Source organism: Callithrix jacchus, chromosome 15 (genome assembly GCF_049354715.1).
Source record: "Callithrix jacchus isolate 240 chromosome 15, calJac240_pri, whole genome shotgun sequence".
Taxonomy (NCBI): Eukaryota; Metazoa; Chordata; class Mammalia; order Primates; family Cebidae; genus Callithrix; species Callithrix jacchus.
Window position 1 is genome coordinate 44,538,325 of NC_133516.1, and position 27,679 is coordinate 44,566,003.

The 27,679-nt window shown below is 40.0% G+C and overlaps 1 protein-coding gene across 26 annotated transcripts in view; it reads right to left on the bottom strand.

Annotated features, from left to right (window-relative positions):
- CADPS (calcium dependent secretion activator) overlaps nt 1–27,679 on the bottom strand; it is a 481,539-nt gene that overhangs the window by 346,400 nt on the left and 107,460 nt on the right. For all 26 annotated transcript variants that reach the window (XM_035276026.3, XM_078351389.1, XM_078351390.1 and 23 more), the window contains exons 2-3: nt 21,636–21,749; nt 9,634–9,966 (exon numbers count right to left, since the gene is read on the bottom strand). In XM_035276026.3, the coding sequence (XP_035131917.1) occupies nt 9,634–9,966; nt 21,636–21,749 (447 nt within the window). The remainder of the gene's footprint in view (nt 1–9,633; nt 9,967–21,635; nt 21,750–27,679) is intronic.

A 27,679-nucleotide genomic window follows, 5' to 3' on the forward strand; every position in this document is an offset into this window, starting at 1 on the left:
CAACTAAGCTTTCTTTTCCTCCAACAAATTTTAGGGGGAAAAAAGAGCAGACCAAATAAAAGAGATTCATAAAAGACTTAGCAAAATACACACATATCTAACACCTTCCTAAAGTGTAGACAGGATCAATAAACGTTCTACTTAATCTCCAAAATCTTCTTTATGGAAAAGATGGCTACTTAGGAACTTGCTTTGAAGTCTTGAAATCCTGAGTTCAAATCTAAGCTTTGTTGCCGACCAGCTGCTTGACCTTGAAAAGGTTGTCTAATCCCCCCGACTTTTAGCTTCTTTATTAAAATGTGGTAAAAATGTCTGCTTTAAAGGCTTGTTATGAGGATTAAATATGATGATGCATATAAAGTATTAGGCTTACTGTCTGGCACATAGTAAGTACTTAATACTTGGTAGGTATAATTGATGTCCAAACTGGAGGTCAGAACATAGATTATGAAGCCTCCACTAAGAGTTCACTCTAAAAGAATGATGTGGAATCATTCACTAGCCAACAAGGAAAAGGAATTAGTGTATTTTATTCATATTTTCAAAGAGGATTGAAACACAAAGGGTTAACAACAAAATTTAATCAACACACTATACTCCATTACTCAAGCTTCTGCTAATTTAGGTCTGAATCACTGAGGAAGCAAAAAGGCTGCTTGAAAAATTCAGATCACTAGTATGGGGAATCTGGACTGGCAAAACGTGTCCAAAGGCTGGTAAAATATCTCTATTTGCAAGGCTGTGATAGATGGCTTATAGGTTTTGTCATTTGGCAAAAGGTAGAAAAAAATCAGAAAATATTATTTTCGTATGTATGTTTTCTAAAACTACACCTCTTTAACGTCTCTGATTACAATTTTGCAGTTCAATGCATATGAAAAGACTTTGATAAACAAGCATATTTATGATTCCATTTCGGCAACAAAGGAAAGAGATTGCTGAAATGTCTTTAACGGTTTTGAAGGCTGCATAGAAAATGCCCAATTCCCAGCTCCTTAGATGCAGAATACCCACTGTCTCTCAATTTCCACTTTCCATTGCTGTTAGCATCTTGGTAACAGCAGGTGCAATCAGAAATATCTGGCCATGTGTTCTAGAAATGAGTGATAGAGAAGAAAAACCATGATGGGGTCTTCAGAAAATTGTTGCTCTGGGAAATTAAATATTGCTCCTTGTCCCCGTGCCAATCACATATTTAATACCTCTAAATTTGTCCCTAGTAACTGAGTATATGCATCTTTTTTGTTGTTGTGTTTCAAGACAGGGAGAGTCTTGCTCCGTCACCCAGGCTGGAGTGCAGCGGCATAATTACAACTCACTGCAGCCTCGACTTCCCAGGCTCAAGTAATCCTCCCATCCCAGGCTCCCAAGTAACTGGGACCACAGGTGTGAGCCACCATGCCCAGTGAAATTATTTTATATTTTGTTCTGTAGAGATAGCATTTAGCAATGTTGCCCAGGCTGGTCCTGAACTCCTAGCCTCATGTGAACCACACTCCTCAGGCTCCCAAAGTTCTGGCATTGCACATGTGCGCCACTACACCTGGCCAGTATATACATATTAATCTATTTTCACATTTGAAGATGGCTGAAATAAAAGTACATCTGGCAAGCAAAGTCATTTAAAACTGGCAGTGCCTTGAATATCTAATACTTTTAGGGGCAGTGTATGACTTTGAAAAGTCTAGGTTAATTTCTGTCCCTCTTTGGCCAATCATATGATGGAAGAGACAGACTGAATGTGGTCAGAAGGAAAGTTTATGCTGAAAGATTACTGTGACCCTCAGGTGATATCCACGTTATAAAACAGGAGTACTGGCAGGTGAATTTAGGCTGAATACTGAAGACTGGTGAAACTGCTGCACTTTATTGAACCAAAAAAAATGACCAAACATGCACCTTGTGTAATGTGAACATTTAAGCCCCTTGAGGCCATAACTGCCTTGGACTCTACATTTACCGAGTTAGCCAATATTTAATTGTGCATCTATTTTGTGCCAGACATTGTGCTAAGTGTTGGCTGTATAGTGGCAAATGCAACAGGCATCAGTCTTCCTCTTAATGAAATCTAGAAGAAGAGATAGATAGTAAGAAAGAAAAGAAGTGTGCAAAGCAGTTTCAGATTGCATTAAGTGCTATATAAACAGGATATTGTTTTGGGAAGGAAAAAAGCAAACACTGAGGAGCCCATTTTAGGCAGAATGGTAAGGGAGAACTTCTCTAAAAAGGTCACATTTAAAATGACACCTGAAGGAGCCAGCCTTATGAAAGCCTGTGGGATGTGGGAAAGACAATGTGGCAAAAATGCTTAGGATGCCTCCCACGTTGAGTTCTGCCCTACTATATTTCCACCCTTGAGTGTGGGAGGAACCTAAGCAATAGTATATAACTTCTATCAAGAGTATATGCTTCTAATCAATAGTATATGACAAGAATGAAGACATTTTGCAGATTGAAAATTTTTAATCAGTTGACTCTAAATTAATCTAAAGGGAGACTAATCTCATGGGCCTGACTTAGTCAAGCCATCCACTGATTTACTGATTGGTTGTCAGCCAGGCTGGAGTGCAGTGGTGGGTGTGATCACAGCTCACTTCAGCCTTCACCTCCTGGTCTCAAGTAACTCTCCCACCTTAGCCTCTCAAGTAGCTGGAATCACAGGTACAGGCCACCATGCCTGGCTCATTTTGAAGTTTTTTTGGTAGAGACTGAGTCTCCCTATGTTTCCCAGGCTGTTCTCAAACTTCTGGCCTCAAGTAATACATCCTCCTCAGCCTCCCAAAGTGTTGGGACTTCAGGCATGAGCCACTGTGACCAACCAGGTGATCCTTTTAATAGTGGGTCTAGAAATCAAAGATTTGATGCACCAGAGACTCTCTCTCCCCCTGTTACTGGATCTGGAGAGTCTACATCTGCAAGGAAAGGAGTTTTGCCAACAACAGGAAGGAGCTTAGAAGTGGATCCTTCCCTGTTGAGCCTCCAGATGAAAACACAGCCTGGCCAGCACCTTAATTCCAGCTTTGTGAGACTCTTAATAGAGGACCTGGTTAAGTCATGCCTGGACTTCTGACCTAGAAAATCTATGAGATAATAAATGGGAATTCTTTAAAGCTGCTAAATTTGTGATAACTTGTTACACAACCAAGAGAACAAAAGCAGTAATTTAAGAAGGACAACTATAAAGTCATTGAAAGGTGTGTAGAACAAGGAGAATGATTAGTCACAACACATCATGGGCCATTCTAAGACAAAGTACGAAAGTTTAGGCTCTATCCTCAGCATACAATATGCGAGGCCTAGTGCACAGTAGATGCTGAAATCTGTTGAATGAATGAATGATGAAAGTATATTTCTAAATAAAAGTGTTTAAAATTAGCCTTCCATCACCACTTCCCATCTCCAGATTTTAAAACATTTCTTCTGTAGATATTCAGTGAAAGACCATTCACGTAAAGAACTATATTGTTCTTACAGGATCAAGAAAAGCGATGAAGAAATAGAGTCTGTTTCCCCAAAGCAAATGTTCAGTCAACAGACCTACCAGAAACTTCTGGACCAGGAAAAAGCTATGTAGTTATAATGGATATTAAGAACTCTGTAATCAGGTATGGATACAACCCTGCAATCTGGGTCACAGTTGAAAGCCTGATAATTTGAGGTTTCTCTTCAGAGTCTAACTATCTGAAAAGCTGCCAAGTGCTCATCAAGTTAAAGGAAGACAGTACTATAATAAGATAACCACATGCTGATGATGGTTGGAAGGAAAGGAAATTAAATGTTAAGAAAATTAGCAGTCCAATAATGATACAGAATCCAATAACAAAAATGCAAAGGTGATTATATATAAATCAAGTGTCTCGATTTCTTTCTTCTTTCAGACTTATCTGAAAAATCTCTAGAAATTCAGAGAGAATAAATGAAGAGATTATTGCCATGTCCCATTAGTTGGAGTGTGCATGTTATCCCTGCTGCCAGCTGGGCACATGTAATGGCTAAGGAGAAGGTTGGAGTTATGCCGCACTTAGTTTAGAAGGGAAGAGTGTGATCAGCAACAGAACAGCCAGAAATGGCATTTTCAAAGAGCAGAATGGAAACATCGAGATACAACTGACATCCTTAGCTCATATTCATCACATCTCTTCACTGGATTGCTTAGCTGGATTAAATTAGCTGGATTGCTTCACTAAGAAGAGTCTATTTACATTTAAAAATAGATGAAGATGTAGACCCTACTCCTAAAATGCACCTCTGAGGTATTTTTCAAGGGAAAATATCCACACATTTTTGAGTAAGGTAGTTAAAGATAACTCATAAAGTTAAGCAGAGGAGTAGAAAGTAGCAGACAGCTGGTGCAACTGAGAATCAAAATTGATACCAAATTTGAAAGTCACTAAAGGGAAAGGGGAGAGATTCTGCCTCCTGAAAATGTTTTTAAATATCATGACGTCATCATCACTGTCAACTTCGCATTTCATGAAGATGGAAATCAGGTCTGCCTTAGCCTCATTTCTCAGATAATAAAACCTATTCTCAAATTCTCTCAGTTAAAAATTTTTTTTGAGACAGGGTCTCACTCTGTCACCCAGGCTGGAGTGTAGCAGTGAGATCATGGCTCACTGTAGCCCTGATCTCCGAGCTCAAGTGATCCTCCCACCTAAGCCTCCTGAGTAGCTGGGACTATGGGTACACCCTAGCTAGTTTTTGATTTTTTTTGTAGAGATGTGGCCTAGGCCGCTCTCAAACTCTTGGACTCACACAACCCTCCCACCTTGGCTTCCCAAAGTGCTGGAATAGAGCTGTGTGCCCAGCCCACCTGACTTTTTTTGAGTTACCTTTAGAATTCAACTCAAATAGTTACATAATTGACTGCATCTTCCCAATGGTCTATGAAAAATAAAACAACACTGATTCATAAGAAGAGTTGTCATTTTACTTTGGATATTATGTGTATGAACTTCTTCTATAAGATTTATCCATTAATTCTCAAATAAACAAAAAGATGTTAAAAAAACTCCGTGTGCAAATTCAGAGACATTTGTTAAACTCTCTTGTTTTTCTCCTATGTTTTGATAGACATGGTTCATGTTACAACAGACAACGATATGTAACTGATATAATCACGCTTTGATAAATGTCATTTCTCATTTGAGATAAAAATGGCAGTTACTGGCAGAACCAAGAGTGAGCATGAGAACTTTCACAAAGCAGCAGCAGAAATCAGATTATAGCTTCCCCTAGGATATGATATGCATAAAAGGAAAACATTAAACACATTTTGGGTTTGAGAAGCACCTAGAAATTGCTTTGTCTGGTAAGGAGAAGATGGTTCAGAAAATACAAAATTAAACAAGAAACAATTTAAGTCAAGTGAGGAAGAAAGTGATATGATATCATTTCTGTAATTCTTACTCCTGTGAGTTGATAAGAGTTTTGCAGAGCTGAGAGTGTAGTCTGCGAGAAAGAGTAAATCTATAATTTCAGACACCTGATGGTAAGTGTCTGACACCTGATGGTAAGGCATGACAGGTACTTTATCTTTGCTGCCTGTGTACATACAGCCTGCCAGCAAAAAAAAGAGGAGGGAGGTAAATTGAATCTCTGCTTTGCTGCCTGCCTCTGCAGCCTTCATATGAAAGCTGCTGTGGTCAGTCTGGGGCTACTTTCAGGGATGGAGTCAGAGAGCTCTGTCCCACCAGTACATCAGCACACCGGCTACCGCCACCATGCCTTCTGCATCACTGTGGTGTGAGATGATCTAAGAGGGTCAGCCAATGAAAAGTTTCTATTTTTATAGATAGGTTTCACTTTAATGCATACTATTTTTTTTGTAAAAAGAATATATCAAAGCTGTGATTTTATGTACATTACCGAAGATAAAGAGGGGCTTAAAAAGTGAATTTGGGGCCGAGCACAGTGGCTGATGCCTGTAATCCCAGCACTTTGGGAGGCCAAGGTGGGTGGATCACCTGAGGTCAGGAGTTTGAGACCAGCCTGGCCAACATGGCAAAACCCCATCTCTACTAAAAATACAAAAATTAGCTGGGCATGGTGGCATGTGCCTGTAATCTCAGCTACTCAGGAGGCTAAGGCATGAGAATCACTTGAACTTGGGAGGTGGAGTTTGCAGTGAGCTGAGCTTGTGCCACTGCACTCCAGCCTGAATGACAGAGTGAGACTCTTCATCTAAAAAAAAAAAAAGTGAATTTGGGAGTTGGTTTAGTAAGAAATATTAAATAATCATCCAGGTAGTACTTGGAAATGGCAAAAATCATAAAGGTGTTATGTTAACTCCTGATGTCTAAAAAACAATTCAGAAGATTATTCTCTTCATATTTCATTGTTCTGATGGTTTCCTTGTTGAGACTTTTGGTATTTGTTCTCATTTACAAGATAACTGTGTTTAAGGTAGAAAATTTGGAGACATTAAAAAAAGCACAAATGAAAGTCATAAAAATCAACCATAATCCTATCCTTTAAAGATAAGCATGGTTGACAGGACATGGTGGCTCATGCCTGTAATCTCAACAGTTTGGGAGGCCGAGGCAAGCAGATCACAAGGTCAAGAGATCGAGACCATCCTGGCCAACATGGTGGAACCCTATCTCTCCTAAAAATACAAAAAAATTAGCTGGGCATGGTGGCATGCACCTGTAGTCTCAACTACTCAGGAGGTTGAGGCTGAAGAATCACTTGAACCAGGGAGGTGGAGGTTGCAGTTGCTGAGATTGCGCCACTGCATTCCATTCCAGCCTGCCCACAGAGTGGGACTCACTCTCTCTTCCTCTCTCTCTCTCTCTCTCTCTCTCTCTCACACACACACACACACACACACACAGAGATAAGCACAGTTAACATTTTGTTATTTGCTGTCCAGTACCTTTTTCCATCGTTTTTTCCCTATTGAAATGGGACTATACCTCCATATTGTGCTTCATAGCCAGATTCTCCACTTAGCAATATCTAAGAAACATTTTCCCACATGGTAAGCTTTCTTATTAAAAACTCTTTTATTACTGTTTTATTGGATAAAGAGTATTCCCTTGTATGGTTAAATCAAAATCTAATTAATTAATCCTCTACTGTTGGGATGTAAGCATGCTTCCATTTTTTTCATGATCATATAAAAGGTTGCTATGAACATCTTTGAACTTAACACTCTTGCACACATATCTGAGTACCTACTTGTAATGAATTCCTAAAGGTAGAGCTCCTAGGTCAAAAGATTTGTTTTGCTGCTAACAGATTACAGAAAAGCTGCATTAAGAATTTATTGTCACAGTAAGTTATGAGAATAGTCATTTCTGTATTGTCATAGAAATGACAATACAGAATTATATGTTGTGTATTGCTCAACATATATGAGCATCATATGTTGTGAAATATTATCATAACCAGGGTTTTCTTTTTTTAAAAATGCTTTTGTTTTCCAATACACTTCTAAATTTAAATTACTAAAGACATAGAAGTCAAATAACCATATATTTAGAATTCATGTATATTTTTGTATGTGTGAATTACTTACATATGTTCTTTTGCCCTAACTTCTACTGATATGAAACCCTGAAATAATAATCAGATTTAGGTATGAATAGAGAGAAAAATACTAAATGTCTTAAGTATCCCCATCCCAAGAAGTACTTCCCTTTATCTTGTAATTTTATTTTTTTGAGATGGAGTCTTTTTCTGTCACCCATGCTGAAGCGCAGTGGCGCAATCTTGGGTTCAAGTGATTCTCCTGCCTCGGTCTCCTGAGTAGATGGGATTATAGGTGTCCACCATCACACCCAGCTAATTTTTTTATTTTTAGTAGAGACAGGGTTTTACCATGTTGGACAGCCTGGTCTTGAACTCCTGACCTCAGGTAATTCACCTGCCTCAGCCTCCCAAAGGGCTGAGATTACAGGCATAAGCCAGCATGCCTGGCTTATCTTGTAATTCTTTTTTGGCTAAGGGTACAATCTTTATTCTGGGGAGAGAAGACATTATTTTTTTATATTATTATACTTTTTTCTATTGTACACAAAAAATATGTTGAACAAGAGTTGGATTAATTCACTTTTTAGGAGAAAAGAGTAAAATATGGTCTGACCACTTGATTCAACAAGTGCAAAAACACTGAGATAAGACAAGAAATGGCAAAGCAACGGATTCATTCCAATGATGCTGAGGTGTGAGCAAGCACAGAAAATATTCATGATAAGCTGTTGCAACACGAAGAAAAATTAATCCCTAGAATAATTTTGTACTGAGAAGGTTTAGGAACATTTGAGTCTCTCTGTCATTCTGAATCTTACTTAATAAGTTTCAATACGGACGCTATGACACCTTCTTGTGGTAGACACGCTGGTGGAAGTGATGGTGGTGGTAGAGGCTAACACCACCTGCTTATCCCATTTTAAAACTACTACATGATGGGGTATAGTAATATTTTAAATAAAATAACAATTAAATTTAGCTTTATATTGAGATTTGAAATTTCAGAATACTTCTTGACCCATCACAGAAACCCTTCATCTCCAGATTTGTGATCAATGCTTTGAATTAAAGTTGGATGAGATGAAAGTTGATACCAGAAATATCTTTGAATGTAATGCATGTGTTATATTATAAAAACACTAAGTAGACTCTTACTAAAACATCCAGAAAATTCTGGGTGATATGTCATAGTTGATAAGACCCTATCTACCAATTAAAATGATTTTCCATTATCCATTTATTAATTCAGTAAACATTTACTGAGCATTCACTGTGTGCCAAGATTTTATACACTGGGAATATTAGCAAATAAGGCAAAGATGAATCTCTCTGATAGTTCTTCGAAGTAGAAGGGCAACATAATCATCAGGAAGGAAGGCCCTTATTTAAAATGCAGATTCCTGGGCTATGCTCTGAGGCTGCATAATACTGAGAATCTCTAGGGCTAGGAATGTGCGTTTTTAAATTGCTCCTATGTGACACTCAGTAAGAATTTCAGACTGCAATATAGGCACATAATAAATACTTGTCGAATAAATGAATATAATGCTAAGGTTAGGTAAGATATCAAGATAGGGGATACCTCACTTCCTCAATCCTCCATCTAGAGGAAATATAGGTCCATTTAGGGGTGGATGCAGGCAGAGCCTCAGCTCTCCCCATCAGAACCACTCAGAAATTCATGATGTGACTAATATACAGGTATTGGGCCTTGTGCAAGCTTCCATTTTAAATAATTATTCTTGACAGGCAGGTACTAAGTTCAGTTGTCTTCCCAGCTGAGGAAACACAAGCCCTTCAACTGGCAAACACCAAAGGCAGAACCATATATATATATATTTTTTTAGATTTTTAGCACTTTTGACACTTGGAAACCAGGCCTTATTCATAGGGCCAACTAACCCATTAGACACAATGAGCTCAGTGCCTAGGGCCCTGAGACTTTTAGGGACTCACAAAAAAGGTTTAGTTTTTGTTTTAATCAGAAGAAAAGCATGAGTATAATATAGCCTGAATTGTATTCAACTTTTTACCAGTATAATAATAAAATATAACTTTTAATCTTTTCTAAAAAAAAAAAATCAAGAAGCATCTCACGGAAGTTGGAATGTAGCTCTGCTTACCCACAGCTCTGGGCCCAGGTGAGAAACACCTTACCTGGCAGGCATTGTACAGGAGCTGATGTTCGAATTTCTTGATTCCAAGAATGTTCTGGAACATCTCGTAGAGTTGCTCCTTGCTCAGAATCAGCTCAGAGGCCGCGCTGGCCGTCATCCGGGCCTGCTGCTTCCGAGGGTCCTCTTCCCCACGGTAGATGGCATCAAACTTGGCCATCCAGGAGCTTAGCACAGTCTCCTTGCTGAGGCCGTCAATCTCGGGCAGACTGCGCACCCTCTTCTCAATGTGCTTCTTGAAGACCTCCCTGGAGTCATTGGCGGAACAACCTCCACTCTGCACCATGCGGGCCACGCGGTCGCTCTTCAGGAACACCTGAGCAAGAAAAGGGACAGGAAAGACAGTGAGAGTTGGCCACAGAGGGACCAGTTCCCTGCGGCTGGACACTGGGCTAGCCCACCTCACGTGCATCCCAGGACAAACCACTGTGGGTCTCATCCTGCCCTCCTACCTCCTGGCTGTGCAAACTCAGACTAGTCACTAACACATTCTGCTTCTGTGTCCACATCTGTAAGATGAGAATAACAATTATTGTTGCAAAAATTAAATGAGATGATACTATAATGAAAGGCAGCACAGTATACAGACCTGTGCTCAGGCTGCATGGGTTCTTTGTCCCTTAGTGGCTGTGTGACTTTGGGCAAATTAACCTCTGTACCTCAGTGTTCTCATTTAGAAAATGGGATAGTAGTATTTATTTAATGTTTAATTTCTTTTTGAGAAAGTCTTGCTCTGTCACCTAGGCTGGAGTACAGTGACATAATCACAGCTCGCTGCAGCCTCTGCCTCCCAGGCTCAAGTGACCTCCAGCCTCAGCCTCCTGAGTAGCTGGGACTACAGATGCATACCACCACACCTGGCTAATTTATTATTATTATTATTTTTTTTTTTTGAGACAGAGTTTTGCTCTTGTTACCCAGGCTGGAGTGCAATGGTGCAATCTCGGCTCACCGCAACCCCCACCTCTCGGGTTCAGGCAATTCTCCTGCCTCAGCCTCCTGAGTAGCTGGGATTACAGGCACGCACCACCATGCCCAGCTAATTTTTTTGTATTTTTAATAGAGACGGGGTTTCACCGTGTTGCCCAGGCTGGTCTTCAACTGGACTCAAGCAACCCATCCACTTTGGCCTCCAGAAGTGCTGGATTGTAGGCATGAGTCAATGTACCCAGTATTTAATCTTTTATTTTAAATAGAGGCAAGGCTTTGCTCTGTTATCTAAGCCAGACTGCAGTGGTGCTCATGATACACTGTAGTCTCGAACTTCCAGGCTCAAGCCATCCTCTGGCCTTAGCCCCCCCAAGTAACTGGAAGTACAGGTGTGTGCCACTATGCCTCGATAATTTTTAAAACTTTTTGTAGAGACAGGGTCTTGCTCTGTTGTCCAGGGCAGTACATATTTTAAAATGAGAATTAAATGTGTTAATATGTAAAACACAAATAAAATAGTGCCTGGCCCATATTAAACTTGTTGCTATTATTACATGTAAAGTACCTGGCATGATAGGCAGCACATAGCATTGAACATTAACCACATTTTGCATCTCCTTTTATCCCTTCAATGATACTCTTAACTGAAAATATACAAGTATCAGGTAAACATGTTTAATTACCTATCTTCCTTCATGAAATGTAAACTCTACTTGGACAAAGAATGTGTCCTTCTTGTTCCTCAGGATGTCTTTAGTCCCTAGAATGTCTTCAGCACCTGATACTTTGTAAGTGAATTAACAATGAACATAGGTGTTATGTTCTGTTTATTTTGTGGATGAAAAACCAAGACTTCAGAGAGGGGAAAGGACTTCCCTTTGGTAACTCAAATTGTCTAACTACAAATGGGTCGTCTTTTTATTTCACCCTGGTTCCTTCCTTCCCTGCAGGGTTCTCCTGCTTCATGAGAACCTCTTCCGCCTGGTGAAAAATCCCTGATTGGTTTGCTGGTGCGGTGCGAGTCCTGGGACCAAGTCTTCTATTAAGAATGTCTTACTTTCGCTCCACTGCCTACCATTCAGAAGCTTATACAAGCTACACGGTTCTGGGGTGTAATACAAGGCAGTGAAGTCGCTGTTTCATATTCACAGAGAGGAAGCATCTGACACGTTTGAGCTGTGTCCTGGTCACACTTCAGAAGGTGCATAAATATCCTTCAAGAGGCAGAGCAAATGTTCATTCCCCTGTCAGATTTCAGGAAATGCAATTGTTGGCCATAAGACAGCATTGCCTGGAGGCATCTCATTGCCTCATGCTTCATCACGAAGGCTTTCGGGGGTGAAGCAATGTTTTTTTTAAAAAAGGGTCTGGTTTATTGTTGACTTTAATGAACTAATTTAGAAAGGTGGGCTGAAGGTTTGCCTCACAGGGCAGAGGCTGTGGCCTTCTCCCCTGTGACTGGGAACTGGTACTCAGATGAGATCTTAGAGTTAATTTGAAAATTAATTGTAGAAAAAGAATTTCAAATGAATCTTCAGGCCTGATGAGCCTTAATGAGCTAAACAATTTACCTGCAAACCTGTAACACTTAATGGGGATGGTTTCTCTATCTAACCAACACATTACAGATCCCAAACACTAGCTTTTTGAGGCTAGCGAAGTCAGTCTCTGGAGAGACAGCAGAGCATTGTGGCAGAAGCTGTAAATGACGATCTCAGGCCAGCTCTGCCTTTAACTTGCTGTGTGACCTTGAGTAAATCACCTCCTCTCTCTGATTCGCTAATTTATTTCTCTCTCTCTCTCTCTCTTCTTTTCTTTCAAGACAAGAATCTCACTTTGTTGCCCAGGCTGGAGTACAGTGGTACAATCTTGGCTCACTGCAACCTCCACCTCCTGGGTTCAGGAGATTCTTCTGCCTCAGCCTCCCAAGTAAGATGGGATTACAGGCATCTGCCCCATGCCCAACTAATTTTTGTATTTTTTTTTTTTTTTAGTAGAGATGGGGTTTCACCATGTAGGCCAGGCTGTCTTGAGCTCCTCCTCTTCAATGCCTCCCTGGGCTCTGTGACCCCTCCCTGCCCATCTTACATTTCTTTGGGTACTCCCTAGGTGGAAGACACTGTACCAGGTACCAGGAATACAATGGTGAGGAAGATACAGATACAGATTTAGCTCTCATGGACACAATCCTAATAGTGCCATGCAAATATGATTATGATCTGGAATAAGTGTTATCAAGACAAGGGTCCATGGGAACCTATAGCTAGGAATCTATTCTAATATGTGATCAAGATAGCCTTCCTGAAAGAAAACACCTTTGAGATGATGTATGAAAGATGGATAGGTGAATGGAGAGCTATAAGTTATTTCAGAGAGAAGGAACAAGACGTGTGAAGACCCCAACTGCCTGAGGAAATAAGGAGGAGTCAGTGTGGCTGCGGCAATGAGGGCTGGGAGTGAGGGATGTGAGATGGGCAGGGAGGGAACCACAGAGCCCAGGGAGGCATTGAGGAGGAGGAGGGGATTAGGGCTGTTGGTCTTCATTTTAAGGGTGCTGGAAAGCCACTGAAAGTTTTAAGCTGGGACATGGCACAAACCAGTTCACATTCTTTGGCTTTAATGTGGAAAACAGACTGAAGGGAGCCAAGAAAATAGGGAGGCCAGTTGAGAGGTGCTTGTAGGAGAACAGGTCTATGTGTTGACAGTGGGGACACTAAGGGGTTAAGCCTTTGTTGTCAGTGCTAATAAACATATGGGGTGACTTGAAAATATTCAATCAACAATGAAGTTATACTCTCCTCTATGTCTGTTCATATTGTTATCCCGCAAACCTGAAGTGGGCCCCAGTTATAAGCTCTCAGCCCCAGATTCTTTTCCCTCAAGGTCCTTATGGAGCTGCCATCTGCCATTGTTTTTATGACTAGTACATATCTGATCTCCAGCTAGACTATAAGTTCCAGGAAGGCAGGGTTGTCACTTTTTGTTTCTATTACTCCTTCTTAGTGCTTGAGACAGTGCCTGGCACGTAGCTGGTGCTCAGTAAATATTTGTGGAATAAGTGAAACTATAAGAGCAAAGCAGACTCCTCCAGCGGGGAAACTATGGAGTGATACTATGTCTGGATGCCGGTGAGAAGGTTAAGGGGAAACCAGCATGCACAGTATATTGGTCTTTCAAAACAAGTGACTTAGGCTAGATTTTCCATGGGACTTGATAACAATGGGTAAGATATCTAACTCTCCTTCCTGGTCAACAATGAAGTAATGTAGCCTTTCTTCTTTGATGAGGATCAAACTGAGAAGACGTTGAAAAGTGGAGGGATCTATCTGTCCTGCGTTAAGATAAAACTGCCAGATCCTAGAAGGAGGAGAGATGAGTGGAATGTCAATAATGTGGAGGAAGGAGGCTGAAAACTGGGGAGACAGTAAAGATGAATTGCCCAACGAAGGCAAGACAGCCATGGGGAGAGAAGGTGGCAGCAGGAAACTATTTTTCCAGGCACATCATCTGTCTTGGCTTCTCAGTCTGTCAAAGAGGAAGTGTGGCCTGGGCCAGCCTCACCCTATAATGAATACAAACACTAATACCGATGTGCCTGTGTGTCTCTAAAACAACTATTCAAACTCAATTGTGCTGGGAGCTCTCTCTGTATTTCGTATGTCTGTCTGTTTCTGTTTTTGGTTTTTAGTGGCTGCCACAAGAGACTTTAACCTGAAGCCCAGTTCTATTTGGGCACATCCATAAATCCTCCCTGCTTTTCTGCCAGCTTCCAGACAGGTCATAATGAGAGAAGGAAGATAAACAAATAAATACGGAATTGTGAAGGGCAGTCAATTCAGCAACTCGACCTCATCCATCAGTCCTTCCCTCCATCACCAGAGCCAAGCAACCTCAAGGTCATTTTAGAAACACACAAACACAGCAGTACTTAGTGACTGCTCACACTACGGATGAGGTTGGCCTAGCTCCCATTTGCTTCCCTGCCCTGAGAAGCCAGGGCAGATTCATTCCTGCTCTGAAAAAAGCATATCCTTTCAACATAAATAAGAAAAACACCTAGATACTGGAGTAAATAAGATTTACAAGAAACACAAACCTTGTTGCTATTAATAAATGGCACATAACTAATGAAAGGAGTAGATGTTATGGTTAGGAGGGTGGGCCCTGGTATAAGACCACCTGGGTTAAAATCCTGGCTCTGTTGCTTGCTAGCTTTGCCACCTGAGCAAGTTACTTAATCTTTGTGGGCTCTAATTTCCTCTCCTTTAAAATGGGAGTTATAACAACCTTCCTTTGTAGGATTTTGGTGAGCCCTGAATCCTGATTCAGTGATATTATGCATACAAGTTGGTTGGCCTTTGCCTACTACAGGCTAAGAATGTAATACCAGTTAGCTGTTATTTTTTAATAGAGTATCATGCAACCATGAAAAAAGATAAATATTTTTTCACTAGCATTCAAAGATGTCCAAGATATATGGTTATCACTGACCGCAGCCTTCCAATGGCAGGGGCGGGGTGGGATTGGAGGATAGGAACATGGCCCTGAATTTAGAATACCATAGGAAATAATACAGTTTACTGATGAGAGTATGTCACTTATGAGACTTTTGTAAAGGGAGAAAGGAGATTGAAAACAAGTGTGTTAAATAAAAGAAGTGGGTTATTAATATTTTGTAGTAATTTCCCACCTTAATATGCAAGCCAAATAGTTATCTTGACATGTATAGACACATTAAAAGTACCTGGAAAGATATAAACCAAAGTTTAATTGTGGTTATCTAGAATGATGAGATTGCAACTATTTTTTTAACCATTTAAATGCAGAGACTTTTCTACATCATCTGCTTTATTTTTATAATGGGCATGTTTTACTTTCATGGTCATTTGAAACACATTTTTTTCTACATGGAAAAATACAAATTTTACCTTCTTTAAGGCAAGGTGCATTTTCATTTCTAAAATAAAATGTATTTTCAAATTTTAAAAGTATTCTTCACCAAAAAGTAAAGGACTCTGGGTAAAGTTTCAGAAGCAGATCTAGGGCCATGACCTTGTGGTAGGTGGTGCTAGATTAGGAGCAGAAGTACTTTCCTTTCTTTCTTCTGTATCATTTCCCCTACTGCGTGCACCTTCCTTCCTCCATGTTTAATGAGTCAATCGATTCTATCAACATTCAACTTTTTTCTTCTATTTCTATGCAGCATATGGACACCATACCACCATGCTCATTTCTCACCTTAACATATTAATATATTCTAACCTTAATAATGGAACTGTCAGGTATGTATATTCTTATTTAGTCTTGAGAGCAGTTATGCGAGGAAGGGCCTATTACAGATGAAGCACTGAGGCTCAGACTTGGCTGAGGTCCCACAGTCAGTGTGTAACAGGACTAGAACTCAACCCACCTCTGTTGGACACAATTTTTATTTTTAATTTATTTAGAGACAGGGTCTCATTCTGTCACCCACGCTGGGGTGCAGTGGTGCAATCTCAGCTCACTGCAGCCTTGAATTCCAGGCCCCAAGTGATGCTCCCACCTCAGCCTCACAAAGTACCGGGATTACAGATGTGAACTGCACCTGGCCTTGGACACTAAATTCATCCTCTTAATCACTCTGCCTTTTGCCTCCTGCTTCCACCTTGCTGAGCTTTCCCTACAAGAATCAATGCTTACGAGTGGGCAGTTACTCTTCCCCTAGGGATGTACCTAGTAGGACCATGGAGTAGTTGTAGTTGTTCTAATTACTAGAAAATATATTGCATCATTTTAGAAGAACAGCCGGTGTGATCTGATTTACACCTTAAATAAAAAAAGTTCAACCATAAGAACAAAATATGTCTTCTTGCATCGATGGCACCTGCAGTGTTTGCCTGCCAGCTGTCCTTCCTCTTCTGATAATAGTAACTCAGTCTTTCTTCCAAGAACCCCTTTGCCATTGCACCTAGTTGCAGTGGGATTGTCAGTCATGGACTTTGTCCTTCTTTAGCCAAGTGGTGGGTTGGGATCTGAGCTTGGGCAATAAGATTGCCACTTCTTGAGTTCACATTCTGAGTAGGTTGGCATGAGAATGGATTGGGCTGGAGTAGATTTATCCCAATGATGAAGTGTCTGTTGTATCTTGCTATCTGGCTTCCTGAAGTGAAACTGCTCCGGTTTCCTTCTTTCCAGAAGCTTAGCTGTTTCTTCTGATAACAACAACAATATCAGCAACAACAGCAAACTATTGTTGTGTGGCTGTTGCTGTTGTTATCCTGATGATGATAGGGCTTAATTTAACCACAGTCAGTTTCTGTTGCTAGCAACTAAAGAATTCTGTCTGTTGCAACATTCAAAGCTAGTTTGACAAAAATCAACTAGGCCATTATAAAACAAAAACAAAACACATACACATACCCCAAACAAAGCTCAATCATAGCAGCTTTACTGGCTGAAGTTCAGATGTCAGATGCAGTATCCTGAAGTGAATTTTTATGTCTTCCGCCCATTTGACACTCCCACTTTCTTGCAAATACACCATATTTCCTTCCAGGAAGAATCTGAGTTTTGTAAAACTTTTTCATTCACCTATTTTCTCTGACACCAGGACCAGCACGTGAAGAAATTAAAATCAAGCAGGGAGGTGAGGAAGTAAGCAGGAAGAGGTAAGTATGAGGAGGGAGGGAGAGAGCAAGGGAGGGCTTATATTTTGGACATCTAACTTAAAAAATAGTTAGAAAAGGTGTGGGGAATGCAGAGAAATGGCTCTCTGATGGTGTATCTCAGGACCAGGAGTGTGAGAACCAGACAGAATCTGCTGGGCCAAATCTCAGAGCACCCACCCCAGCCCCCAGCCCTTGGCCCTGAAAGCCAGAATTGAAGAGATTAATGGATTAATCTGCTGCCCCACTTGATCTGCTCTGACAGTCAGGCCCATCAGGAAAGGTCAAAAATAAACCTGTGTGCTCTTGAGAGCCATGGGGACCTTGGTCTCCTTTCTCCCATCCCCACTCAGGACCCAGGCCTCACCAACTTGCTGCTAATGTTGGCCGGCTTGGTTCAGACTGGGCTAGATGGGCACAGATGGAAAAGGAAGAGCACCTCCTCACTCCGTTCATTTTTTAAAAGATGATCTTTACTACTCTAGCATGCTGAGAGATCATTATAGCAGTTGGCTCTCTATCTGTGGGTTCCACATTCATGCATTCAACCAGCCACAGATCCAAAATATATAAAATAAGAAACAACAACCATAAAAAGTAATATGAGTCAAACCAATAATGTATGACAACTATTTATATTGTATTAGGTTTTATGAGTAATCTAGAGATAACTTAATGTATATGGGAGAAAGCCAGGTGTGATGGCTCATGCCTGTAATCCCAGCACTTTGGGAGGCCAATGTGGCTGGATTGCTTGAGCCAGGAGGTAAAGATCATCCTGGGCAACATAGCAAAACCCTCTCTCTACAGAAAATATAAAAATTAGTCTGGCATGGTGGCATACACCTGTAGTCCAGCTACTTGGGAGGCTGAGGAGGAAGGATGGCTTTAGCCTGGGAGGTTTAGGCTGCAGTGAGCTGTGATTGTACCACTGTACTCAGGCCTGGGTGACAGAAGGAGACCCTGACTAAAAAAAAAAAATATATATATATATATATATATATGAAAGGAGGTGTATAGACTATATGCAAATACTAAGCTATTTTATATCAGGGACTTGAGCATCTGAGGATTTTGTGTTTGAGGAAGTCCTGGAACTAATCCTCTGTGGATACCGAGGGATAAATATACTGTATTAGCAAAACAAGGCCAATACCTGAAACTGACTTTGTAAAGTACAGAAGTCCCAGAACATTTTGAGAGTATTGCTGTTACACTATTTTTTTTTTTTTTGAGACAGAGTTTCGCTCTTGTTACCCAGGCTGGAGTGCAATGGCGCAATCTCGGTTCACCGCAATCTCCGCCTCCTGGGTTCAGGCAATTCTTCTCCCTCAGCCTCCTGAGTAGCTGGGATTACAGGCACATGCCACCATGCCCAGCTAATTTTTTGTATTTTTAGTAGAGATGGGGTTTCACCATGTTGACCAAGATGGTCTCGATCTCTTGACCTCGTGATCCACCTGCCTCAGCCTCCCAAAGTGTTGGGATTACAGGCTTGAGCCACCACGCCCAGCCTGTTACACTATTTTTTAAATGTCATTGCTGTTGGTAAACTGGAATGTGAAGTTGTGGCATGGTAGGGTGGAGTGTGTATGTGGAAGAGAGAGAATTTGGAAGGAGGATATCTATTGGTTTTGTCCCCACCATCCTGCTGGTAACTTTGGAGTCTCTGGATCCAGCCATGGTTGAAGCCAGGTCTACCCCTGGACTTCAAGTTATTTGTGGAAATAAATCTCTTTTTAGGCTTATCCAGTTTGACCTGGGTATTAGTCACTCATAATCCAAGGAGTCCTGATTAAGACAGGGGCCAACAGAGAAGCAATTGGAACCCAGAGTTGGGTAGAGGAAGAGACACCAGCTTCTCCATAGCCCAAGAATGAAGGGAAAAGGAGAATGGAAGGTTGACTTGGAGAGCTCCCAAATAAAGTGTTAACTCTGGTCTCCTGATAAAGAACTTTGGCTTCAGCGGATTAGACTTCCCTGGAAAAGTGAATCTAAAACTCTCTAAAGCATTTACTAATGAAGACAGTGGTTAGATCATTAATACCCCACAGGCTTTCTTATATTGCTCAAATGCTAACATGAAATATTCAGTAATTTCTCAATGCCTGAATTCTTACCAGACAAAACAGAAACTTTCAAATGAACTAGTCACGATAGAGGAAAATATTGGGATCACTATAGATATAATGGTAATTTCCAGAGACTCATTAGCAAGTTGATGACTATTAATTTTCACAGTTAACTAACAGATAGAAATGATACTTTCTTTTAATTTATGCCATTAGTCAAATTGCTTTCTAATTAAGATTTACAATCTACAAATTTATAAACTCTGGTGAATGACTCTAAATGTGGAGAACTATTGAGGGGTCTGCTTGGTCTGATAAGGGTTCTGCCATTACTCTCCCATTAGGTTTCAGAATGTGAACAAAGGGGGAAAATTAATTTCATTCCCGGACAGTTTCTAAACAAAACCTTTGTTAAATATATTCAAGTTATTCACTATCATATATCACAGTGATTCCAAATCTCATTTCTACTCCCCATGAAATTCAACTGAAAAAATGCACCACATCAGATGAAGCAGCAAGTGTGACACTCATTGGCGATAATGAATGATATTTGCAAAATTTAAAAAGATTTAAATTTGGACAAATAGAAAAACAAATTTGACTTCTAAAACAGATCAAAATAAAAATTTCATTAAGGAAATGGTGTGTAAAATGAGTCTGTGGTTGGTCCCAGCAAACATCACAAAGATTGTTTACTATTAAATGCTAATTAGAAAACCAATCAATAATATTTTCACAAGATCTAATTGCAGTCTTACTCTCTCCATGAAGGAAGGAGTCAAGTGCTTCAGCAAGTGGGAAGAAGGGTTTTGCCAAATCAGGATTTTGCCTCTACCAAGGCTTCAATCAATTAACATATTGAAAGCATCTGTTGTGGGCTGAATCAGATGGGCTGACCAAGTATGTGCTTAGAGCACCAGCAAAGTAGGCATTCTGATTTTTTATTTTGAAATAATTTTCTGTCTAATAAGTAAAGAAAAGAAGGAAGGAAGGGAGTCAGTGAAGCAGCCCCAGGGGAATATCAGATTTTGTTAGGTTTCTCTTATGCCAATCTTTAAGTTTATCATCATTACTTTGAATTGTATATACAAGATATCAAGCTTTCAGCGCTTAGGAGCTGGTCTCTAATGGTTGTCATTTAGCCTTGACAATGTATAAGACATTTGGGTTATAGGATTCCAAACACAGAGTATTTACCTGGTTCACATTAAAATAGATTAAAGAAAAATGTCATTCAGTGATCAAATAATCATTTTTGAAAATATGCATATGAGGAAATCATTGCCAATAGGAATGTATGATGTGTCCATTTCATAATCATGTACAAATAATGTCAATGTGCACACTGAGAAAGAACACTTATAAAATTTAAAAATATTTACAGAAATGCAAATCCACTTTACTGATAAACTTCTGAGGTCTAGTGGTTACAATTTACCTGTAATACATATTCAGAACATATTCTCTCTTTTGTGCATTTTCTCTAGAGAACAGCACTGCATTCTGGACAGTGGTCCCAGCTCCAGAAAAAAAAAAAAGGCAGCATTTTAAAAGAAAAAATAAGGAAGCTGCTAAAGCCACCATCCTTGGGAGGTGCTAACATACTTTAAAAACAGTGTAAGGGGTGAGAAAAATGCTCCTGACTCAAAGTCTTAGGTTGTGATTTTTTCAGGCTGTGTGACCTTGATAAGTAATTTAACCTCTCTGAGCCTCAGTCTCTTTATCAGTAAAATGGAAATACAGTCAGACCTAATTTATAAGACTGTAATATATTGTATGAAATACATTCAGTATTGCCCGGTATAAAAATCAGTTGTTGTAATCCCAGCACTTTGGGAGGCCGAGGTGGGTGGATCACGAGGTCAAGCGATCTAGACCATCCTGGTCAACATGGTGAAACCCCGTCTCTACTAAAAATACAAAAAATTAGCTGGGCATGCTGGCGCGTGCCTGTAATCCCAGCTACTCAGGAGGCTAAGGCAGGAGAATCGCCTGAACCCAGGAGGGGGAGGTTGCGGTGAGTTGAGATTGCGCCATTGCACTCCAGCCTGGGTAACAAGAGCGAAACTCCATCTCAAAAAAAAAAAAAAAAAAAAAAAAAAAAAATCAGTTGTTAAAGATTAGCTTACATTTACATTTAAAATAAAATATAAAGTATCCCCAAACAAAATATTGTTATTTCTTAACATTGTAACCAATCACCAAACCCTTTGCCTTAGGAGGGGTGGTCTTGTAGTAAACCAAACCAAATCTACTGTCCCCATTGCCCTGCAGCTCAGAATCCGCAGGCCCAGGGCTTGAGTGGTCTTGGCATTCTTCTGCATGGTGATTCTCACCTCATAGTAACTCTGCACAGCGTTCATGAAGGCTTCGTCTGCCATGATCTGGGTTTCCCCATTGAGGAAAGCCTGAAACCTGTCCTTGACTGTCTGCAGCTGCTGTTTGCTGATCTGTAAGAAACAGAAAAAGAGGGAAATGTGAGAACTTGTTATAGACAAGCATCCTGGATACTTTATGCCAAAGATGCCAGGCCCATTGGTGTATTGGAGCTGGCTTGTACAGGTGTGTGAAAGCCGAGTAGTAAATATGCAGAAACTTCCGTGAGCCAGTGCTAAACAAAACCATTATTTTAAAATAATACATAAATAAATTATATTAAAAACAAAGTTAATACACTTGCAATACTAAAAATTCATTGCCTCCTAGTTATTTTACCACTTTTCACTTTTATCAGTGCTTTTGAGGGTTACTTAATCCTATATTTGCATGAGGGAAATGATACACAAGGGAGTGCTACCACCCATCTCTTTCCAGCTCCATATTCAGTGTCATCTCATTGGCAGCTTTACATCAGCCATGGTGGGAATATTTATATCACGGAAATTAGCAAATGCTACAAAACACTTTTTTTCTCCTCTTGAGAGATGGTTGTTAAACATGGAACAGCAAACACAACACTGCATATCCCCCTCTGGTGGTCTGAAATACCTTGATAAATGTGGTATAACAATATGCAGAGGTTTTCAAACTTTACTGTTGATGGTACATCCATGATCACATGACAAATGATGGTTGGGTACAGGATACACTTTGGGGATGTGGTATAGAGAATTTGGGTACTGGGTTATGTGCAATTCCTTGACTATCAATCCCACCTTTCTTTCTTAGGAAAATATTCCAAAAAGATTCATACCCCTTTCTCCTCCTCACTCCTTATCTGGCTCTGTCCCACAATCCATCAGTACTGATGCAGGCAGCACTAATTTATGAAGCCCTTCCCGGCCCCTAGGCTGGGGCAGGTCTTCCTGCTATGTGAGTGTATAGCACGCTGTTTATTTAACTGCTTGTTGATGATTAAATTTGTTACATGATGTGTCTTTTCTTGCTGTCTTTTTCATTGATATTTTCCCAGGGCATAGCTAACTGCTTGCATGTGCCAGACACTCAGGGCTAATTACATGAATGAATGAATGGAGTGTACGCAAGACATGTTATTTTCAGATATCTTTTAATTGGTTCTAATTTATATAAAGTATGTACATTAAAAAGTCAGCCAAAACTTTGCTGTTTTAAAAATTAAAAACAGAATTCTAAATTTGAAAAAGTTAAACTTTTTGTAAAAAGTTATGCTTTCTAATTGATCATGAGGAACTGCATCTGAGAACCACTGCTTTAGTGGGAAAAGCAAGAAGATCATCAGGCCAGTACCAGCTCTGTTGACCACTGTGTCATCTGGGAAAAGCTACTTATATTCTGCATTGACCTGACAGTGAAGAGCCAGCCTTTGTGGATCAGGCCTGGGTTTAAATACATTTTACCTCATCCTTAGTTTTCTCACTTGGAAAATGGTGGTAATTCTAATTATCTACTGTCCTGGGATAGTTATAGTTATTCAATAACATAATGAGTTCTTTAAAAAAATTACATGTTTTTATATAAATTCAAGTGATTTTACCATTCGAATCAATATAATTAGAAAATAAAGTTTAAAGCTTTAAGAAACTCAAAGCCAGCATGAATTTTGACTCAGTCAAAAAACAAAAACAAAACAGAAATTTGTTTGTGACATAGATGAAACCTGGGTGCTTTCGTTAATTTTTGTATCTTTGGAGGAAGCTGGGGAATAGACAAGTCAAGGGTAGATTTAAAAGGATTAGAAATTTATCAGAGTCATATTTTTTACATTCCAGGGCACCACTATTCAATGTTAGCCACATGTATAATTTTAAGTTTTATAGTGGCCACATTAAAAAAATAGAAACAGGTGAAAATGAATTTTAATATACTTCTTCTAATCCAACATAGCTGAAATAATATTTCAACATGTAATCGGTATATACATTATTAATGAGATAGTTTACATTCAAAAAATGCTATGCCTTTGGAATCTGGTGTACTTTACCCTTATACCATATCTCAATTCAGAGGAACCAACTTGCAAGTGTTAAACTGGACCAGGTTAAACCTAAAGCATAGAGTAAACTCACTTCTAAATTGTGTAAGCTTTCCTGCTCTAACCCACAGATATTGATATAAGTGAAACTGAAGAGAAAATCACAGTTATTTTTTATGTGCTTGAAACCATTTGAACTGTAATATTAGGTAGCAGTTGATTTGCTCATAACCTATAACATAAATTTATTTTAAGCAGACTGGCATTAATCTAGTTCACAAATCCTTACAGTATAGGACCAACCAAGGTGTCTCACAGGATTTCTTGCTCAGAATTCCTTCTAAGACAGTGTCAATACCAGCTTTGCATGATTTTGGGAGTGGGGTGGATAATGAGGCAGGAGAGGAATGTAGGCCAACAGACCTCACTGTTGTCTTAAATGTTTAAGTAATTGAAAGAAAATTATGCTCATACCATATGAATGATCAAGATTGATTGTTGACCCAGGCTAAGTCTATTTTCTCTCTAACCTTTCCTTAAACAAGTATGGTGGTCATTTAGTTAAGAAATATTTACAGAGCACCCACCCTCTGTCCAGCCTTGCACCAGACCCTAAGGGTTCAGTGGTTAGCGCACTCAATCCCTGATCTCATTAGTCATTTCTTAGGGCTGGGAACTAAGGAATCAAAAGAAATAAGGTCCTTTTTTCAGGGATCTTACAGTCTAGATGGAGAGGAAAAGTCAAGCCAAAAAGCACATAAAATCATGATTGAAGATTTCAGAGAAGAGAAATTACAGAATATAAAACTCTCAAAATGGAAAGGAACTAAGCAACGTCAGGAACAATAATTTCAGTCAGGTTCAGAGAACACAGCTCATGAAGACACACATTAAGCTCTCCGCAAGAGAGCTGGGGGCATGGACTTCAGTGGCAGAACTTTGTTTTTATCTGGGTTTTGCCGCCTGATGGTTTACAATTCACTACTTTTCTCACCACAAATTCAGCAAGCATAGTGCTTTAGTCAACTCACTAGCCATGTCTCCCTGGGCAAATGACTAACCTCTCTAAAGCTCAGTTTTCTCATCTGTAAAATGGGACCAATATTGACCACATAGGTTTGTTGTGAGCATTAACTAAGATGAGCAAAATACTCACTGCAAACTTAGCACAGGATGAATGCTCAATACATCTTACCTACTGTGATGATGAATTATCTTTTTATTTTTTTGAGACATAGTCTCACAAACCTCACTGTTGCCCAGGCTGGAGTACAGTGGTATGATCTCGGTTCACTACAACTTCCACCTTCTGGGTTCAAGTGATTCTTGTGCCTCAGCCTCCCAAGTAGCTGGGACTACAAGTGTGCATCACGACATCTGGCTAATTTCTGTATTTTTAGTAGAGATGGGGTTTCACCATGTTGGCCAGGCTGGTCTTGAACTCCTGACCCCAGGTGATCTACCTGCCTCAGCTTCCTAAAATGTTGGGATTACAGGTATGAGCCACTGCGCCCACTCTAATTCTCATCTTTAGTGTTTGTACATACTGCTCCCTTAAGAATGCCCACCTCTGGGGACAGACATTTCACATGTACACATCTTTAAATTTAGTACATGCACTCTCTTCCAGACTCCCCAGATGGAGGTCACTATTTTCTCAGCATTTTGTTCAAGTCCTATGGGAGCATGTTTTATGTGGTGAAGTAGTGATTTATTTAAACTCAAGTGCTCATAGGCAGAACCATGAGTCAGGAGTTGAGAGCACAGGCTTGGGGTCTAAGGGTCACAGGTTCAAATCCTGGTGATACCACTCACTTCCAAGTTGGATGACCATAGGCAAGCTACTTTCCCTAAGCCTTGGTTCCTCATTAAAAAATCTGGTTGATAAATCTGACCTTCCAAAGTTGCTGAAAAGATGAAAAGAAAATCGGGTAATATATCTCAAGATCTTAACACATAGTCTGGCAAAAAAAGAAGAGTCAAATGATAAGGGGCAGTTGATAAACTCAATGGCCCCCAAGATCCTGCGTGATGTAGCCTGACTCTGACTTGCTCTACTCTGCTCTACTTACTCTCGTCTCCAGCACACTGGCGTCTTTTCTACTTCTCAAATGTGCCCTGACTTTTCTTGCCTAAGAGCTTTTGCCCTTGCTGTTCCCTTTGCCAGGGATGCTCTTCTGGTTTTCCCCATGACTGGCCCCTTAGGGTTCAGCCGAGCCGGCATCCCCTGGGAAGCTTTTCCCTGACCATTCAGTCCACAGTAATGTTCCCCCAGCTAATCTCTGTCACAGTGCCCGGAAACCTTAGCATATCCCTCATAGTCATCACAATTAGCACTTATCTTCTCTAAGGTAAAATTATTTAATTGTAACATGTACATAGAAAAATATACTTTATCAGCATATAGTATAAGGAATTCTTTTTCTTTTTTTTTTTTTTTTGAGACATAGTCTTGCTCTGTCACCCAGGTTGGAGTGCAGTGGTATGATCTCAGCTCACTGCAACCCTCACCTCCCAGGTTCAAGCAATTTTCCTGCCTCAGCCTCCTGAGTAGCTGGGATTATAGGCAAGCACGACCATGCCTGGCTAATTTTTTATTTTAAGTAGAAATGGGGTTTTGCCGTGTTGACCAGGCTGGTTTTAAACTCCTGGCCTCAAATAATCCACCTGCCTTGGCCTCCCAAAGTGCTGGGATTGTAAGTGCGAGCCACCATGCCTGGTCAGTATAAGAAATTCTCACAAAGTAAACTTTTCTAGATAACAAACTTTCATATCAAGATAACATTACCTAGACCCCAGAAACCCCTGCATATTCCCAAAGTCATTGCTCCCTTCAAAAGTGACCACTAGCCTAAGTTCTATTATCATAAATGAGTGTTGTCTGTTTTTGAAGTTGGTATCAATACGATCATACATGATGAGATTCATCCCTGTGGTTAGAAGTAGCAATAGCTGGTCCCTCCCCATTGCTGGGTAGCATTCAATTTTACAGGTATACCACAATTTATCCCCTTTCCTATGATGTATATTAGGTCCTTCTTTATTTTAAAATTATACCTATTTTTCATTATTTATCTCTCCACAAGAATGTATATTTCACAAGTACAAGGACCATATCTGTCTTGTTCACTGTTGTGCTTCTTGTTTATAGCTGTGCATATCTGCTTGTTTACTGCTATGCACACAGTGGGCTCTCAACAAATATTTGCTAAATGAATACAGGAGCTTATTGAGGGCTTGATGTATGCCAGGAATATTGTTAGGCTCTGGCAATATAACAGTATCAAGGCACCGTCTTAGCTCTAGAGTTTCTCACAGTTGAGTCAGAAATTGCATACTCTTCTTTGACTTCTTAGCACCTTTTGCCAATTGCATGAGCGAATGAAAATCTTACTTTGAAGCTTGCAAAGCCAGTCTAAGAATCAATTGTGGGAGAGTTTGTCTCTGGTTAAAACTTAACTGACCTAGATAGAATTGAACCCGAAAGGTGACCTTGCATGAATAAACTGAAATAATTGGGCCAGAATAGCTGACGGTACAACTCTAAATAAACAAATGGGCTTCGATGAGCTGCTTAGAGAGAGAATCCTCCTAAAATAGAAGTCCATCTAAAAGCATTTAATATGTATAGAAACTACTTGTGCATCAAGGTCAGAATTCAGAATTGCAGTAAGGAATTCCAAGCAGAAAACCTGAAAAGATGAAAGACGATTATTGTTAGAGAAAGTGCACCAGCAGTGTTTGCTAGAACTATTCAAGCATTCTTGGTTCCATCTACCTCATTAACTAAGAACTGAAAATTCCCACTGCATTTCAGGAAGTTTGTAATTTACTGAAGCATTCTGGAGAAGTGTGAAATGTGATCTACAGTGAGAAAACCACATGTTCTAAGTGTTGGTCTCAGCAGAGGCAATGTTGAAGTTAGAGCAAGCTCAGGTCAAATCCTACCTCTGCTATGAGACCTTGGTCAAGTAGTTGGCTTTGGGT